Raw genomic sequence first — 20,336 nt, 5'->3', positions numbered from 1 at the left:
GTCCTATCTGGAGGCAGGATCTTGGTAAATCAACCTTTAATGTGCCACCCAGTGGCATGTTTTGCTTGTTTGTTTGTAATCCTTTGTTATATAATCCATTCTATTAAGTATGCATCTCGATGTAAAAGCATTCTATACATGGTTTGGTTGTCTTTTGAAACTGTTTTGACTGTGATAGCAAAATTGACACTTTCGTCAAGCTGACACACTGAATCTCATTGCTGGAATTATTATGATGGCTATTAAGGGTGAAGGAATAAGAATTAGTCCATTGATTGGTTTGGGGAACGAGAGAGAGTTGCTAAGTTTAGCAACACTAACATGTTATGATTACTATTTATTAGCTTCTCATAGGAAAACATCTGGGTCCTGATTTGCTTATCAACTTGGGGGAAAAAAAAGACTAATACTGGACTTCCCTGGTGGCGCATGGTTGGGAGTCCGCCTGCCGATGCAGGGGACATGGGTTCGTGCCCCGGTCCGGGAAGATCCCACATGCCACGGAGCGGCTCGGCCCGTGGGCCATGGCCGCTGAGCCTGCGCGTCTGGAGCCTGTGCTCCGCAACGGGAGAGGAAAAAAGACTAATACAAGGACCAAAATAATAATCAGGATAAACCAGCATCACTGTAAGCTTAAGGAAAATCGAGACCATGCCTAGAATAGTTCACAGGTGGTACATAGAAGGAGGACATCAAGGAACAGCTGGCAGACACCAACTGGGCCCTCTCTAAGGGATGGATAGACTGCGTGGGCTACTAGGTGCTCAGGCAGAGACTCGGCCAAAAGCTTTTTTTCTTATAACGGGCTGATTCCAGAATCACAGCAGTGACAGTAGCTCAGACATGGGGCATACTGTGCCCACAGCTCTAAAATTAAAACATAATGCTTAAAGCTGGCAGTGATGTTCCCCTAAATCCATTTTTAATTCCAAACAAAATACTCTTAAAAGGATTCTGTTCTACCACTGCCCACTCTCATGGGTTTAATTGGCAAGATGGATCCATGCCAATCAGTTGAAATAACGCCCTTGGGTTCCTGCAAACTTTTTCACAATTTATGACTCCCCAGTTCCTTGGGACATACTGCCTGAAAAAAATGGACTTCTACTTAGTTCAAAATTCTACTTAAACAGAAATCCTTTTTATTCAATTACTTGATTTTTTTTCACGTGTTTACAAATTTAACTCCACTTTCATTAGGCAAGTTCAAAATAATAATCATAATTGACTTTATTTTTTAATTTGGTGACTACAGCTTTGCAAGACTCCAGGGTTACCTTCTGAAGAACACTGCCCAACCTTAGGGCTATGAGGAAGAGGGAGAAAGTGGAAAGAGTGGGAACTTATGAAAGTCACTAGAAATATTTTTCTTTGATTTAGGCTTTTTTCCCTATGTGACTTAATTTCTCTAAATATTGTTTAAAGAAATATAGGTGTACGGGGAAGTGGAGCCAGATAGCTGAGGGTTATCATTTTGAATGTTTTCTAACAAAGGCCTGTCTGTAATTGAAGGAACAGAAAGTGTTTCAGTTTTCATTTATTTGAACCACTAGCGTTCACTGGGCCACCACATAGCTGCTATCAGAAACTCAGATAAAACTTTTTTAATCCAATTAACTAGCTACCTAACTCTAAACTGAAGATCCACCTGAGCCAAGCTAATCAGACTCCTTGCATGTTCCATCTGCAGAAATGCTAGGTAGCTTCTGTTTAACTCAGAACAGCTTTTGTACCAGTACAGGTGTACATGGGGAAACAGAAGAAATGCGAAAAAACAGATTAAAATATTCCAACATATAGATAGGGATGGAACTGACAGATGAGGACCATCTTAGTTCTAGAAAGGCATACTGGGAAAGAGAAGGATGTTTGAATCAAATTCAGGGATGTGGTGTGAAATTATGCCATAACTGTTGGATCTGAATATCATAAAACAACTTTCTTTTACACTTATTCCTCTCAATCTTTGGGAAAGGTGAGCAGAAAAAAAAATCTTATACATGGAATGATTTGAGGGGATGACATATTCCTTCTACTGCCACCCTAAAAGAAACTCCCCAAGGATCTTGTCACCAAAGCTTTAAAATTCCACGATGAATCCACCTTCAAATTTCACCACTGTCCGCAGCTAAAAGAGTCGACACTTTATTGATAATTGTAACACCAAGGTGAAAACTACTTTATCCATTCCTTCCTAATGAGAGAAAAAAAATTCCGATGATAGATCCACGAGTGCAGAGAACTTAAGGGTATTGGCTCCTGAATGTAAAAGAATGGTCTCTACTAAGACCTAGAGGGGGAGGGAAGACTCGTTTCATGGATTTTGCCTGTTGACAATCTAGCCAAAGGCAAACCTTAGAGGAGATGCCTGATGTCCTCCCACTGCTTTTAAAACCAGCAGTTATCTGGCATTAGGACCTCTGGCAGGGAAAATAAATGGACTCATTCAAAAATAGTTTACAGACCCAGTTTGGCTTCTTACTTTTACAAATAGGAGAAGGAGACCAAGAGATGAAGGATCCACAGTCGTACAGCCAGTTTAGTGGCAGAGCTAGAAGTAAAACCCTGAGCTCCAGACACCTGATTCACTGTTTTCCACCAACCCCAATCCCAATTCCTACTAGCAGTATCATTTCATATCATATGGGGGCTTTGTAATGGAAAGATTGTCTAAGAGGGCAAGGAGAAGCAGACCTGGCCATACAGCTCTTTGAGTGTTACCTAATAATGCCTAAGAATGCAATGTTTTATTCTCCCTTTTTCAAGGTAAAATAAAAAGAAAATGCTTTCCCCAAAAGGGCTTGTTAGCTGGGCAAACTAGAGTCTTCATATCCCAGAACTAATTGTGGTATCTTCTAGAGGACATTAGCTCAAATGTGTCTATACCTTCTGGTGACATCCTGAAGAGAGCTCAGAAGCTCCCCAGCAGTGATTTGAAGTGGTGTTTTCCTCTCATTCAAACATGTTTTAAGATGCTCCTTGGCTATTCTTGCCCAGGCACCTTGCTAATCTTGTCTGTACTTGACAAACTGCAGGATTGAGTGTTAGATGATGCATCCCTGACAGTCCAGCTTTTCCAGATGGAGAAAGTAAAGCAGGTGTTACCGCAGGGCTGTGGTTGGTTCCAGATGACCAACACAATCAACACTTAATGAGATGGATATATGCAAAAGCTACCAGCAAGAGACAGGATGCCTCTCAGGCAGAAATCATGAAGGAATTCTTTGGGAACTTAATGGGTGGTATTGTCTCTTCTAGAGAAGAGAGAGAAGACAGTGAAGTTCACCACGGCAACATATAAAATAAGACTTACTGTCTTATAGACAACATGTACTAGTGTTCATGTAGCACTTTCAAGATGAAAAGGGGCCCTGACTAGAGATTTCTCACCCCTCCCCCAACATGGACCCTTCAGACAAATCATGCCATTAGCCATTTAAATCATCCAACTGTCTTTCCTTGCTTTGGTTCCCTGCTTCCCAAACAACCATCTGATAAGCAAATTTTCCCCTAGATTTATATCCTTGAGGAAATACACTGGGTCAGAGATCTTAATTAGCCCATCAGATTAAGAGTTGTGTTTCTCATTAACCATTGGCATTCTTGTTTATTCACTGATTGCCTTGGGAGTTTAAGACCCAGAAGAAATCAGAGGCTGGTTCTTTACACACCTGGGTCTGAAAAACTGAAAACCAGATGAAGAAGGCAGAGAATGCATCACCTCTCCACCTGGGAAGATTGTGTCTGGCCAGTGAGAGGGCTCTCCCTCCCCCACCTTCCCTCACCTCAGGGATTATTTTCATCACCACACCCTTTGCACCTGTCACATCTCTCTGTTCAGCAGACTCTAAGTTGTTGATGAGAAGTTCCTGTGTATATGTAGATGTTATAAAGAATAGCGAGCTGAATATCAGCTCTAACACAGTACCCTGAAAAAGGACATTCTCAGTAAACCACCACTAAGTACCATGAATCTAAAACAAAAACAGTACCTGTCTCCTTAGATCCCTTGTTTTCTTGGTCATCTTATCAATTGCAATGTTTAGAGGATCTCCTTTTTCTTTTCTTCCAGTCTATTAAGAAAAGAGAAATAATTTCCGATTTAGAAAAATTCAATGTTAGTGACATTAAAGGTTAAAAAAATTCAGAAACACACTTGAGTTGTAGAGTTCAAGCCATTTTTTAAAAATGATTCTCTTCGGGCTTCCCTGGTGGCGCAGTGGTTGAGAGTCCGCCTGCCAATGCAGGGGACACGGGTTCATGCCCCTGTCTGGGAAGATCCCACATGCCGCGGAGCGGCTGGGCCCGTGGGCCATCGCTGCTGAGCCTGCGCGTCCGGAGCCTGTGCTCCGCCACAATGGGAGAGGCCGCGACAGTGAGAGGCCCGCATACCACAAAAAAAAAAAAAAAGGTTCTCTTCAATACACAGCTAATACAACTTTGTCTCTAAAGTTGATTTTCTCTGTAGTAAAAAATGATGAAATCAATACATTCTCAAGATGGTTACACGTATGTCCATATTCAACTCCATGCAAATCTATGTTTTCTTCCCTTCTCCAGACATTCAGCAGTTAAGTAAACACAGGATGTTTTGTTATTGCCTTCAAACACAAATGTTTTGTGTTTTTCTATTATGTAAGCACACTTCTGAATAGAATATGACTGAGATAAAAACTAAATTAGAAAAGAAAGTTAAGGTAAACGATCAGAATTCAGAATTTTATACCAATATATCACAAGCCTTTTTGTAACTTCTGTATCAAAATCAAAAGAGATGTTTTACTAGAAAACATAGTGTTTTAATCTTTGTTCTGCCATGCAGTGGAATGCTACACATGATAATAAGGAACCCACAGCTTGAGGTCACGAGGAAAATTTCCCTTATGACTGTAACAAGCAGAGGCAAAGGCAAAAGATAATAATAATAATAATCTTGATAAATTATTCAGTGGAAGTTTGGAAGTTTGACTAGTTTCTGTTTTCCCTTTTGTTTTTCTATTTTTTCATTGCTGTAGTAACACAATTAAAACCAAACCAAACAGAACCTCCATTATCTTTCTAAAAACACAACAGCAACAAGATTCCCATGGATAAAAACTTACATAACTTTATGGATGGCATTATCTTCCTCTGAAGAGAAAATTGTGCTCAGAATCTTTGTCAAATCTATTAAATTATCTAAAGGTTAGTCAAACACCCTACAGATCTATTTATTTATGGTCCTAGTGGCAGGCCAATTCTTGTTCCATACTCAGACTCTGTAAAACCAAGTAGGTCTCTGCAGTAATTTGTGTATATATTGAAATGAGATCCCAGGTCATAAATTGTGCCTCATGGGATAATGTGTTTCGAGGATCCATAGAAATTAACATCGGACAGATTTCTAAATGTTCTCTTCCAATGGCAAAATCCTGGATGCATAAGGCTGATATGTACACAACTGATTTACATATACCTAGATTTAAAGCAGTCACTCTTTTCTACAACTTGCTTAATTAATCAATTTTTCTTGAATGAATGGTCGATGTGTAATCCTATAGGATTTTTCATGAAAAAGCCAAAGCCAGGTCATATGTGCATATTTTTAATCATTTAAAACCTACAAATCCCCATCACCATTTTTCCACTCCCTAAACTCAAATGCTGACCCACTCAGATGTACACTCTGAAGTTCTGTAAGTAGAAAGAGCTTAAAATAAAGTGAGCAACATTTACAACTTTGAAATATCAGCATACAATTAGCTAAAAGGAAACAAAAGTATATGGAGAAGAACGATGTGCTGCTTAATTTTCCGAGGACTGCTGTCACATAGTGAGTGTAACTGCAGCGCCCTGGCTCTCCATAGTCAGGTGTGACACCAGCTTAGCAGCCAGAGCTGTTTCTTTTCTCTTTGGTTTCCTCCTTGCAAATAGGACGTCTGCCTTCAGAATACGGGCACTTGTACGGGGGTCTGGACCACAATCATTCTGGAACCATAGATTTCTCAAGCCCTTTCCATATAGGAGAGTAATTAAAAACTTACCTTGAAAAATGAACAATTGTGAGTTTGTTTTAAAATGTGACTGTGAGAGAAGCAGACTGGATCACTGAACTTTCCAATGTAAAACAAGTCAAGACAGTGTGAATACACAAAATAATTACTGAATAAATACTGTGTCAGGCAGGGCTCATTGCATCCTGCCAGCGACATATCATTATCTCCGTTTACAAAGGAGACCATGAGGATGACAGAAGATCTGGGACCAGGGTGAGAGGAGTGAGACACTTGCCTCAGGTATAAAATGTAAAGGGTCATCAAAGAACTCAGGAATCAAGATAAACAATAGTTTCATGCAATAGTTTAAAAACTCAAAATTAATGCCAAAAAATCCATGCTGAACAAGTATCAAAACTTTAAATAAAGCCAAGCTCTGACAGGGCCAGGATTAGGTGAGTCCAGTAAGGTGCGTCACCCAAGTACAGGTCAGATAACATTTTTAAATTTTAAATAATTAGGGGAGGGGGCTTCCCTGGTGGCGCAGTGGTTGGGGGTCCGCCTGCCGGTGCGGGGGATACAGGTTCGTGCCCCGGTCCGGGAGGATCCCACGTGCCGTGGAGCAGCTGGGACCACGGGCCATGGCTGCTGGGCCTGCGCGTCCGGAGCCTGTGCTCCGCAACGGGAGAGGCCACAGTGGTGAGAGGCCCGTGTACCACAAAATAAATAAATAAATAAATAATTAGGGGATATATTTAGACTAAAAATAATATCATTGTTTACCTAAATTTCAAATTTAACTGGATGTCCTATAATTTTATGTGCTATATTCAGCAACCCTACTACCAGGGGTAATGGGGATGCTCAAACTTGTAAGTAGGGTGGTTACAGACACACATTCTGTGAATAGCTGGGCAACATGGGATTCTGTAACCCATCTGGCATCAATAACCAGCAACTGTATAGCACACGTCCCAGAGATGTGAGCCATAATGTTGGTCACCGGGGGTTGGTGGTAGGGGGGTGCAGGGGCTGCACAAAAAGTGAGAGTCACATTCTCACACTTGAGGAGCTCCTAATCCAGTGAGTGACCCCAATGTGAGAGCAACAAGACTAACAACTCCACAGAGAGACTAACACCCTACAGGGCTAAATAAGATGCTCCAAAGAGGAAGGAGATGCTGCATTTGGGAAGTCAGTAATCTCACAGAGGGATGGGAAGATTTAGCTAGACCTTAAGTCCTGGGCAAAATTCGAATAGGAAAGAGGGAGGGCCAAAGTAGCATCAAGAGAAGAAAGAGCAAGGCAGGTACTGGAAGGACAGTGAGTGGAATGGGCCATCCTTTTCTCCACGATGTGAAGGGATTGGTTTGACTAGCTGTAGAGACATGTTATTTTTATAGGAGCTTCTTTATAGTATGATTACAGCCAACTATAGTTTGATCTGCAAGCTCAGAGCATCTCCGGTGACATTAGCATTCCAGGTCCCCATGTTGTTGGGATTCTCTTTGTATAATATTTGTGATCTGGTGTCTTGAGCTTTCAAATCTTTGGTTGAAAGCAATTCAAATAACTGCAGTTGACTTGGGTGCCATCTTTGTTTTCATAGTTTAGAGAGGTAAGGCTGGAACTAGAGCTTAGGAAACTGGGGTCACCCGCTGAAATCATCCATTCACTGGCCCTTTGGTAGCACTAATTTTTTTTTAAAATAAGGTAGGGGCACAGGAACAAGGCTAGTAACCCCTCCATGCTCAGATTTACATAGTAAATGGGGACTAGCAGCCCATGACTCCATATTTTCCTGTGCTCTGGTATGACCTCAGGTAGAAATACATTTAAATTAACAACATAAATTGGACAGGAAGCTAATCATTGAGAGAGACCAAACAAAGAAAGACTCCTGCCTCCTAGTGTCAGCCCTTCCTTATTAGGTTATGTGATCTTGGCCTAACGATTTGCTCATTTTTTATGTCTGAGTTTTCTCATGAGCACAATGGATAGCATAATATATGCCCTATCTTCTTCACCAGGTTAGCCGGACAATCAATCAAGGTGTCAATGTGAGGAAACAATAAAAGGCATTAACAGTATTCAGGGTAATTAGGAAAGTATTTCTACTGTGGAAAAAAATGAAAGTACTGCTTTGAAAACTACACAGAAACTATTTTTAGATCACCTGGACTTCGACTTTCTCCACTCAGGCAGATAATATATGAAAACCTTGCCACAGACTAGAATTCCTAAAGAAGAGTTATTTCTGTTTAAGGAAGGAATATTCTGGGTGGTTCATTTTAAACGACTAGTCTGGGATATTCTAAGAGGTGAAATAAGGGTCCGAAACTCCAGATGAATGTCTTTTACATAGTAGGTTGTTGGATATATTTGTTAAATAACTAAAGATTTGATCATCGTGGGCAAATTCTAGTTCCCAGGGAATCAACCAGAAGCCTAACCTAAACTCTCCCTCCCTGACCCTCCAGGCTCTATAAACTAAAAATTGTTTAACAAACTGAAGTGAAGAGAGAGCTCCGTCTTCATTTTCACACCATCACCTAGTAAACAAAAGTGTGTGGTCTTCAGCCAGTCATCCCTTTATTCCCTGCCTTTGCTGAACAGAAGGAAATGAAAAGCAGTTATAAGCACTCTCTGCCAATAACTACCGAAGTGATTTGGCAACGTCTCTACACTCCAGACTTATCATCTGTCCAATGGAGGGGCCAGAGATGAGTGACAGACCCCAGGAAATGGGGGAGCCCGAACATTTAACCACGCTTCCCTTGTAGGGAGGCTGTCACGGCACTGCAGAATGGGCTAGAATTGGCTGTCAGACAGGGTATTCTTATCTCTAAAATGTGGATAAATGCTTGCTTTCGGGATTATTGTGAACATAAAAGAGATAGGATCTGGAGCATGTAGCACAGTACCTGACCCAGCAGAGGTAACTGAATCAATTTCTTCTCCTTCCTCACGCCCTCATTCCTCTCAAAGATGAAAAGAGCAAAACCCAGAAAGATAAAATCACTGATCACATGGCTCACTAGTGTCTGACCAGGATCTCCGGACTTCCAGCCCAGGGCCATTTCCATTCCATGTCTAAACCGTCTCGCATCTCTAAAATCCTAGGATTCTGTGATTTTATAGAGTTTCATGTTTCTTTTCAAAGGCTATCAAAAAAAATCTCGGTTTGAGGTGTATCCGCCCTATCACATGTTGTCTGCAGACCCTGTGTGCCTTTCTCAGACTGCTCCCTACTTGACTTCTTTATCTTTACCTACAGAGAACGAGTCTGCAATAGAGATAGCCATTTAATAAATATCATTATTAAAAGAAAAAGAAGACAGGCGCGAGCAATCTCTCACACTGCTTCAGGCAGCTTTCCTAGTTGCCATCTGTTGTGCTAGGGAGATGCGTGTTTATTAAACTTTATTTGTTTTAGTTGCTGGGCTCTATTTTACAAAACACATTTGGGGTAGATCTGCAGCTTGAATTGATGAGAGGGAAGGGAATGAATTTCCTGATTTGGCTTTTTATAGGGGGTCCTTTATTCTCCCAGCCTCTGGCTCTAAATTCAAGTCCAGTTTGCCAAAGTATTAGATGCTGTCAAGAAGACTTTCATATTTTCAGTTTAATCCTACACAAAAATGATTGAGGCCATTAATTGAAATTTTGATTTTTCACAATCATTCTCCAAGAAAAAGACAATATCTTAGTTCATTTTTTAAATAAAACTATCCTTTGTCCTTTTGCGAAATAAAAGCCCTTTTACTTATCAGAAGAGTGTCTTCATTTTTCTTCTTTCTCTCTCTCCCTTTTATTAAATATCCATCATCCCTTCTGAAACACTGAATAAATATGTAGTACATTTAAATTGTATGCTGAATAGTTCACAACTCCCTAATTTATAAAACAAAAAAGTAAGGAATAGTAATTTTTAAATTTCTGAAATTGACTGTGTATTTGTTTAAAGGCTGTTCCCCATCCCAGACCCTCATTCCACATTAAACACATAATTCAGTACAAGGAGTCACTCATGGAGGACCTGAGGATATAAATCTACTATCTCAGTGCTTCCATCAGATCTGTGGTTTCATGTTAGTTTCCGGGAACAATATTAATATGTGGGAAATGGCTGTAAGAAAGCAAATGTCTATCACTTTTTCCTTTCCCTCAACAGTACCTGCAAACTTGATTGAATGTATGAGAAATCTTCAAAGTACTGTATAGCGATGACTCTACTGTGCTGAATGCATGGGAAGCTAATCAAATGCCCAGTCTTCAAATTGTTGTCATTTGAAAGAGATGGAAGTCAAAATCATCAGAACAGCAGAAAGCAATAATGTGCCATGCACTCCATCTCCCACACATTTTCCTGTCATTTAAAACTATGATTTAGACAACAGGAGGGAGGAGAAAAAATTATCCATCGATCTAGCAGTCACCCTATCATATTTGGAGGGTTGACCATCTACCCTCAAACCCTGCATGTAGAAATCATTTTCTTATTACAAATAGCACCAAAAATTTGAATGTTTCATAATACCTTTATATTCGGTGTCAATCACAGTCTGAGAATGTGAACCTTTCTAAATATTTCCTTTTCACTAGCTATGGACATTTCTCTTAGAAAAGAAATGGGCAATACCTCTTTAGAATGGATAAAAGTTTAGCATCAAACCCACGATCAGGATACTTTGACCACGTAAAAACCCAGCTTTCCTGGACTCTGGGATAGGGGTGGGAGGATAAAAGTAGAAAGGGAAAAACTGATGAAAATGTGTCAAGGCAAAAATGTGTCTGACATTTCTCTGCCAGGCCTCATCAATGCTCAAGGAAAGAATCATCAATATAGAAGGTTAAAACAGCAGGATGGCATTATTTGTGAAACTCCCAGACCATACCTACTAGCATAGCAATGTTAGTACACACATCAGGTGGTGCACAGAGAAGGCCTGACTCAGAGAGTTCAGGGCACATCACTATTTGTTTTCATTCTCCCAGCAACCTCATGTTCTTTTGGTAAACCCTCTAATTTTTCCTTCTGACTCTCAACCAAGGAGTTCTGGCCCAGGGATAAACTCAGGATAACATCCGAACCAGTGAGATTCAGCTATAAGGTGGCAGGAAAAATTATTAAGAAGGAGGCATATTTTTCTGCACTGGGATTGATAAACTGGCAGCAGATACACCTTGAGCTAGTTAGGGAGTCTTTCAAAATAGACGCCATAAAAAGAAAGCATAGCTGGGAGGTGGGGGGTGGTGGGGGTAGCGGAGGGAAGGAGAGAGAGAGAGAGGGAGAGAGAGAGAGAGATGAGAGATTAATTTGGGTCTGAAAAGAGATGAGATGCTAGGGAAAGGAAACAGAAGGAAAGGGGAAGGAAGGGAAGAGAAGGGGAAGGGAAGTCAGCTTTTGGAGTCAAAACAAACTGGTTCATAGTTTCCATTATATACTAAACTTGTAAAAATAAAGCTCCATGAGGGTACAGTCAGGGCTTTACCTATCATTATATCTGGCAGCCTGGAGCTTTGCCTGGCACATAATAGACACTTAACAAATTGTATTATATCAGTGAATGAAACACATGGGTTCCTGAATCCAGCTGTACCTAAATCCATTAGTATCTATCAATGGATTTCCTAGTGTCACAAGTTAACCAATTCCCCCACGTTTGTTGATGTTGGATTTCTGTCACTTACAACCAAAGAGGTCTGACTAAATCAGAGACCTTAAACTATGAGACCAAACTAATTTAAAGGCAGCATGGAAGACAGGGAAACCCCAGCAAGTACCCCATGTACACAGCTCAGAGAACCAAGGGAGCTCAGGCCTTGGTTTCACCTACAGAGTTTTTCCCTGCACTAATCACTGCCCAAGCTCTAAATCCTAATATAATATTTCTCCCCTAAATCTGATCATTCACTAAACTTGAGAATTTGTCCATCAACAAGTCTCTAGGATTCCTGCTGTTCCTCAAATTCCTCCACTCATGACACCCAGCTACCCCAGTGTACATCTTCAACACCACACCAGCCTCCCTCATCATCCTCATTATGGCCTGTTGAGACCAAGCTTTCACTTCCTTGGCACAATATTCCTCTCAGTTCCCATTTAGTTCTTACTGCATCCCTCCTTCCTAGTAAACTTTTGAGCCTATATTTTAAGACTTCTTAATTTGACCTCCTTCTTGTAGTTGCCCACACCTCTAGTCAATTTGTTCCTTCTCAACAACTCACACACTTTCTGCCTCATGTTGGTGCCTTGTTGAAAGGTGTCATTCTCCCTTCAACCATTTGCCTAAGCAGGGTGTACCCATTCTTCAAGTAACAGCTTAAAATCCTCCTCCAGGGAGTGCTTCTAGACTGACCTGGCCCCTGAAGACCTTCCTCTCCTCTGACCATATCCTTCTATTAGGTACTGGGCCAAATAATGCAGATGTTAACAACAGACCATCCTGCATTGTTTATCAAGTTCTCATGTTCCTGCAGTGTAGAACCCAAGCTTTTTGTGGATAGTGAATTTTATTTTCTCCTGGAGGACTCAGCATAAAACTCCTAAGAAGTGCTCCGGAAGGGCTTCTATCCACTTGTTTGTGGAGAGAAGGATGGACGGTCCAAGTAGGCCCCTGGGATTAGGAGGTAGGTATGAAAGGGATGAATTATTTGGAAAATGTGGGGTCCTAAAAATAAATTTCACCTACTTCCCAATTTGCTGATCAAAGCCATAGGAAGTGGTTGGCACCTGTGTAATGTTACAATTCTTGCTACTTGATTTATTTTATCAACACAGGTGTAGCCCTCAGTGATTATCTGTCAGGCAACACTGCCTAGAAGACAGTTTTCATCAGAGCTCCCCTTCCCCCAGCTGTCAAGCTTGGGTGACTGCTGAGAGCCATGGTTAATTAACCACACATGCCTTTGAAGCCAGTGAGAGACCATGAACTGAGCAAACTGCTAAAAAATGCCATTTTATCTTTACAGTTGAGATGAAAGTAGCCAAGACGAAGTGCAAATTTCCATTGATTTTATACACACACACAAACATGTATATACCCACACTGATTATACGATTTAATTTTCAATGAAATTTAAACTTCCACTTCATTTTTAAGTGCATATTCCCCAAACCACTCAGTTACAGTTAAAGCTATCAATAGCTAAAGGATCCCAGGAGTCTGGCATTTTCCACCATCTCAAAAAGAGGCCAATAACTGGGTCCACATTGCTGAGAGTTCACAGAAATCAGAAAACAGACAGAGGATTACCTTGGTTTATGGAACGTCTATCTGGGTGGGGAACCCAAGCTTTGGCCTTCCTGGGCTTCATCTGCCCATGGATCAGGAGCCAGTTCATATTGTAATTCCTTCATCATACCTTCCTGCTCTCCCAGCTTACAGCAGCCCCTCCTCCCCCGAGTGCCTACAGCCACCTATATCATTTATTTCACTGCCAGTTTCCATGCAGGCAACTACTGTGTATTGTGCAAATCTCTTGCATTGTTAATTGAATTTGAGATGTCACACTCTAAAGCTAAAATACAAATATATAAGATGCATCATTATAATCCTTTATTGTTCGGAAACTTGTCATGCCTATATGTCCCTTTTTCCCAATTAGAAGTACAGGAGTTTAAGGACAGTGTATTTGTCAGCTTGGGCTGACACAACAAAATATCGCAGACTGGGTGGCTTAAACAAGATAAATTTATTTTCTCACTATTCAGGAGGAAATATTATGGAAAGCCAAGATCAAGGTCTGGCAGGTTTGGTCTCTGATGAGAGATCTCTTCCTCGCTAACAGACATAACCAAGCTCTCTAGTGTCCCTCTTAAAAGGGCACTAATCCTATCATGAGGGCCCCACTCTAATAATTTATCTAAACCTAATTATCTCCAAGAGGCCCCATCTCCAAATATGATCACATTAGGGGTAGGGCTTCACTATATGAATTTTGGAGGGACACAATTCAGTGCATAGCAGACAAGAAGATGTCAGCCAATCACACTTCCTTGAAACTGAAGTTTCTTGCACAGTCCTTACACAGACTAGATACCAAGCAAATTAGAAATATGTATCCATAGGTACATATGAATATGTATTGAATAACAATAAATGCAATAATTAGTATTCTGGCTGTTTGACACAATGACATGATATGGATCCTTGGGGGCAAGGCTACTTGTGTGCAGAGGTGGAAATGGAGTAGCTGTATCTTCACCACAGGTAGAGTAATAGTATTGCCTACCCTCTTTGTATGCTCATTCTCTTCCTTGCCTGTTCCAAATCTTATGTGAGCAAAAAGAAGACAGAAATCAAAGCCTTTGATTGTATGCATAGGATTAAGATGCACACACTTGGGAAAAGAAACATACAAATTGTACATGATTTTGTCAAGTTTTTCTTTCAAAATAGTGGGAGATGGGAGTAGGTAAGCTTGAGGACACTAGATACCAAAAAGAAATGGGTTTGGTGAAATGACACTTCTAAGGGACAAAGAGGCCATCCCAGAGAGCATCTGGGAGGCTTCTGTTTGCCAACCTTACAGCAGAACAAAATGTAGAAGTTTCCTTGGTGACATTGGGAAGAGGAAATACACAGATTGGGAGTGCCAGGCACTTCCTGCATGCCCAGGGGACCCCCAAAGAGATTTCCTTGCACTCTTCAGGACCAAGGCTTTTTTCCTCCCCAAATCAAATCTGACCTTTCTTGGTCCTTGCAAAGCCTGTGAGGACCACCTCTCCCCATCCTCTCAGCATCACCACCCCCCATTCTATATCATGGCCCCTTCTGCTTCCTCTCACACTTCCCTCCAAAAGGTCAGCACTGTCTGGAAAGCCACCATACAGGTCTTGGCCACTTTACATCTTATCACTATGAGGGAACTAAGAGAGAATAATATTTTGTTTTTAATTATCTGGACAGTCAAAATAACTGAAGAAATATTTTAACTACTTAGACACTAGCACGCCCCAGTCAAGAGCTGCTAACCTCATTGTTAGCCCTTTTGCTTATCGAGACTTGGGCTCTTTCTCAACTTCCCAAACCACCCCCAAGCCAGACTGCAAGGCCAGGCGGCTCCCCACTTGCAGCACCAATATCCCAAGACCACTGCTAAGTGACCAGGGTCCAAGCATAGGGCACTCCTCATGCTTAGGTGACTCAGGGACCTCTCTGAGGCCCTTCTCACTAAGAGTGCTTGGAATCTGACCCATGACGGAACCACCTCAGGGGGCCTTTGCTCACACTTGGAACTGATGAAAACTTTATGAGGCAAACAGCATTTTTTGCAGCATGACAATTAAAAACTAAACTAAATAGAGAGCAGGCCGAAACCCTGGAACACACGTCTCACATCGTCCCAAATATTCCTCACTATGTGGCTCCCATAAACACCATCTGCTGTGTTAATTTGTAAAGAATTACAAGGTTCTTAAAATTACACTTTGCTCTCTGTAGCATACACTGTGTCTATTAAGGGGGAGAGTTGAGAATGTGCATCACGACCAGCCAGACACTGAGATCTTTTTCCTTCCTATGCTGGGATCCTACTGAAAGTTCGCTAAGTCTGCAGGGAATTTTAAAAAGTGTATCGTATTCTCTCTAGACCAGCTGCAGGAAAAAAAAATTCAAAACAAAATATACACACAGCAAAATCTTTGCCCGGATTATAATCCTAGCATCTTATACATTTTCAAGTTGTGTGAGCATGCCCCACTTCACTGAATCCTCATGACAATGCAAAGTCTTTGACCATAAGTTAAAGAGGGTAAATAGCCCAAATTGAGAGAATTTCTTGCGTGAGACTTAATCCTCCATCATGAAGTTCTGACCTCTAGGGCCCCTCACAGCCCTTGGGTGTTAGCTGTTTCTCCATTGCTCATCCCTGTCTACTCACAGAGCCAGAAGAGCAGCAGCTTGTGCCCAAGCACATGTCTCTGACAGTGCAGGGCTATGGTGACTGGCCACCAATGTAAGCTTTTAGGTGAATTAAGTCCCCAGGTTGTTGCTGGTTAAATGATGGTAAGTGGTGGCCAGAAATGAGAAGGTAGATAGGAGAGTCTTAGGTTCAATAACCCGAGGCTGGAAACTGTCGATATGAGATAATTGTTACAAATGAAGATCCCTGGGTTCCTCTACCAAGAGATTCCATTCCGTAGCTCTGGAGTAGTTTGGAAATCTGTATGTTTAATAAACTTTTAAAAAATTACAAACAAGTTCTGGAAATACACGGATCGTTTCAGTGGGTCCCAACCTGATGAATCATTTATTAAACAAAATCTTTCCAATTAATACCCAGGAACCTGCATTTCAGATTGCCATGAAATTCTGTTGCTCAGCCTGATTTGGGGCCAATGAGTTTTACAATGATTTACTCCTAATAAGCCTGAAGTAGGACCAACGATCCACAATTAAGGCAAATCTGCTTAATTCCGAATGAATCAGTCACTGTATCTCCAAAATAAATTTCGTAACCAATCCACTTAATTCGAAAAGGAAAGCCATACTGCAGAGCAGACACAGCCTGCAAAATCATTTCAGAAAAAGTCCCTGAAAGAAAGCTGAACCAGCTCCCCCAAATTTCTTGCCTGCCGTGGTCTCATCTACATGTAGACGTTAAAATAAGGTTGCTAGATACAATGGACACAGAAATAAAGGAGGCTGCTGATCTTTCTAAAGCATAGAGAGCTTTACAAATTTGCAAGATCACATACACTCAAAAACAGGATCCTGATCTGGCAGTATTTCAGAGTTTCTGCTGGTAAACCCAAGTCTACACTCTGATGATTTCTCAACATTTTCTGAAAATTTACTCGCAAATTCTTCTCCCCATGGTCCCAATCTCTCTGCTCCCTTGTAAGTACCTCCCAGTTCTCAGAGAAGCGTTTCTCTCAGCACCCCATATTAATCTCCCATATGCTAACTCTGCCTTTTTTCCCCATCCCGAAGCATCCTCCACAGCCCAGATCAAGCTCTCCCTGACCCCAGAGCCAACACAGAATTCTGCCTTCTCTGAACCAGGGTAGCAATTGGTAGAGTCCTTTCTGATATTAGGCCATAGCATCCCCCTCAGACAAATCCCTGAACAGCCTTTGGGCAAGCTGGCTCTGAGTGGTCTCACCCTGCATCCCTCAGAGATTTGGCTATAGCTGCCCCCTGACTTCCAAGATCTCATGAAAAAAGTGAGGAGTAAGGCTAAATGCAGCTGCTTGAATTTTCTCTGTTCACTCTCAGCTGAACTGCAGTTGAACCACAGTTGCTTCCAATTATATCGTCAATCCTATGAAAAAGCAGGATTTAGGGAAAAAATCTACTGAAACAGGTTGGCAGCAACACCTAAATTGTTTGGTGATGTGTCTGTCTGTTACGTATATAACACAGTAGCGTAAAATAAAAACGTTGTGCCAACTTCAAGGGTCATCTTAGTCTCCTGAGTGCTGTGACTCTAAGACTTGGGGCAAGTGGAGATGGACGCTTTGATAAAGAAATCAGTGTTACCTCATTCTTAGGTAAAATGACAATGCAAATGAAACTGCCAGTCCACAACCACCAAGTACCCTTCCTTCTTGCCTTCTCCCAAGCCTTCCCTTCCTTCAAACAATTTTTGAAGCAGACACAGACAGTATTAAGTTACATCTTGGCTCTGCTACCTAATAACTGTAATTCTTGGCAATTAAACTCGCTAAATCTCAGTCCTCAGCCACAGAATAGTGAAAAGAATGCCTAGCTGTAGATTGGGGTGAGATAATGCATGCAAAATGTCTGTCTACAAGTCTAACATGAAAATCAGCAGGTTCCTGACCCTGACTTTTTGTCCTCTCTTGATAGTAAACCTCTTCAGGAGAGGCACAGTGCCCAGCATCTGAACCATGAATGGAAGAATGATGGATGGATTGACTGTCTAGGGAGAAAACATTGTTTTATAGATTGGATCTGCGTTTACACAGACTAGCCATTTGAAAATCTTTTGACATCTGAGTGGTATTTAACACTCACGAAATTTTCACTATTTTAAAGTCTATTTATAACACAATTCAAATATCAGGCCATGAAAAAGGAGAACCAGACATGGATCCTGAAACTTTACTAATAAAGTAGTGAGAAACTCAAACCCGACAGCTGCGGTTTCCTATGCTAGTGAGAGATGGGGAACAAATGTTGGAGACTGATTCCTTCCTTCAGTCCCGTGCATGGGTAATGAAATCAGGAGTGAACACACCTTACTAATGATTTTAATCAAACTGAGCACCTAGAAGTAACTGCCAGGAGAGGGAGACCCCCCCGAAGTAGCACAAGTGGATTCTATTTCAGTCCCCCTTATTTGGCACGTCAAGGAAGGCATGGCCTGACTGAAATCAGGAAGCCAGATACAGCAGACCTGTCATGTCTGCCCCATACTGATAGGGAGTCAGAGAGCGAAGCTGCTAATTTCTTATACACACCTGGGTAAGTGGGGCCTCCAGAGATGGATCTGAGCAGGCAAAACACACCTCTTTTCTAAGTATGCCTTCTACTAGGATGCAAAGTCTAGAGAGCTATCATTAGAGTTTTATTTTAATTCATTGATAATGACTCTAGAAGTTCGCTGGTAAAATACTAATAAAATTGAGAAAGATCTTAAGTATATAATCTGCTCACTGGTTGTTCATCTGTTTCTCCCATTAGACACTTCATGGGATTAGTACACTTCATGGGATTAGTAACTTCATCCTTCTGGTTGACCTGTATGTGTATTTCACTAAATCCAGTAACAGGCATGCAAATTCTCGATGAAGCAGTGATGTAAAATGGTTGTCATTTTGGAAAATAGAAAGTTGATCTCTAAACAGGACAAAAGGTAGCATAGAAACCTTTATGGGGGTTTAGAAAAGGAAAGCTTAGAGAGTTGAAAGCAAACTCTGGTCCCATTAGGAAATCCATGGATCAGGGATTTTAGGATTAGAAATTAGATATATCCATGACACTAAACAAAAAACTGAGGGGAAAAAGATCAAATGATATGGAGAAGGCAAAAGAAAAAAAAAGAAAAGAAAGAAAACAAGATATGTGTGGAGTTTAAGGCAAAGGATGACTGAGACCTTACCCTGGAGCTTGGCAACTCTAGCACTGCATTGGATCCAAAGTAGGAACCATCAAGGGAACAGAACAACAGGCCAGGGATCCAGTTACTATCATTTAGGTGGACGGCACTAATAAGTAGTCAAAATAGAAGTCAGAAACCAAGAACAAGAAGGGAGGTTCAAGTCTGGACTGAAATCAGCAGTAAGTCTATCTTAAGGGTGAATCACTGGGTTATGGGTTCAAGTCCTTTTATTCCCTGTGCAGAAGCCAGAATGGCTCTACGTTCAAAGTTGTCTGGGTAATCTGTCCCCCTCTCCCACCCACATGTAAACAGCATGAAGCCAGGCTTACTACCACCCAGCTGTGTACCCAGGTGTCCCCTCTCCTCCTCCCTATTCAGAGAGCTCCCCAGGAACAGTTGCCTCCTGGAAGGGCTTTCCCACCAGAACCCTTTCTCCAGGGCTATCCCAACCCTCTCTTTGCCTTCTTTCCCCTGTGATTAATCAAGACCTGCTAAGTGGAAAACAAAGAAATAAAGAGAAGAACTAACAAATCAATCAATATTACATACATCTAATTATCCTGGTTTAGGCTTCTTAAACTCAGTTCTCCAGCAGCAGAACCATCCAGCACTGGACCAGCCTTCCATCTGTGGTGGCCTGAGCCAGGGTAGATTTTGTAAGCTGCATATCTCAGCAGCCAGGCTGACCTTGGTCTCTATGTGCCCTGAGGTCAGCCACCACATCCTACTTCAAACAGTAGACCATTCTGTCAAAAAGCAGGTATTTCCTGAGCACCTATTCGATATTGAGCCCTGTAGAGGTGTGATATGAGCCGAATTATGCCCCCCTCCCTGCAAAAAGAAATTCATAGGTTGAGGTGCTAACCCCATAGTGCCACAGAATGTGACAGTATTTAGAGACAGAATCTTTAAAGAGATAATTAAGGTTAAATGAAGTCATTAGGGTGGGTCCTAATAGTGTCTCTAAAGAAGAAGAGATTAGATATAGAAAAACACAGGAAAGATCACGAGAGAAGAAGCCTGTTTATTTACAGGCCTGAGAGAAAGGCCTCAGAACAAACCCACCCTGCAGACACCTTGATCTCAGACTTCTAGTGTCCAGAACTGTGAGAAAATAAATTTCCATTGTTAAAACCCCAGTCTGTGGTACTTTGTTATGGCAGCCCTAGAAAACTCATGCAAGGTGCAGCAGGAAATGATTTGTTGAGTTTTTGACTTCCTGTTAAATGCATTACTGACTCAGGCTAACAAAAAGTCCAAGAGAACTGAGGTGAGGGCAGGGAGGGA

At 41.5% G+C, this 20,336-nt stretch overlaps 1 protein-coding gene across 2 annotated transcripts in view; it reads right to left on the bottom strand.

Annotated features, from left to right (window-relative positions):
* Window positions 1-20,336, bottom strand: part of CTNNA2 (catenin alpha 2) — a 1,238,106-nt gene that overhangs the window by 276,160 nt on the left and 941,610 nt on the right. For both annotated transcript variants that reach the window (XM_032653512.1, XM_032653513.1), the window contains exon 8: window positions 3,993-4,073. In XM_032653512.1, the coding sequence (XP_032509403.1) occupies window positions 3,993-4,073 (81 nt within the window). The remainder of the gene's footprint in view (window positions 1-3,992; window positions 4,074-20,336) is intronic.

This window comes from Phocoena sinus, chromosome 13 (genome assembly GCF_008692025.1).
Source record: "Phocoena sinus isolate mPhoSin1 chromosome 13, mPhoSin1.pri, whole genome shotgun sequence".
NCBI classification, from domain to species: Eukaryota; Metazoa; Chordata; class Mammalia; order Artiodactyla; family Phocoenidae; genus Phocoena; species Phocoena sinus.
This window is presented reverse-complemented; position numbering and strand designations above follow the sequence as displayed.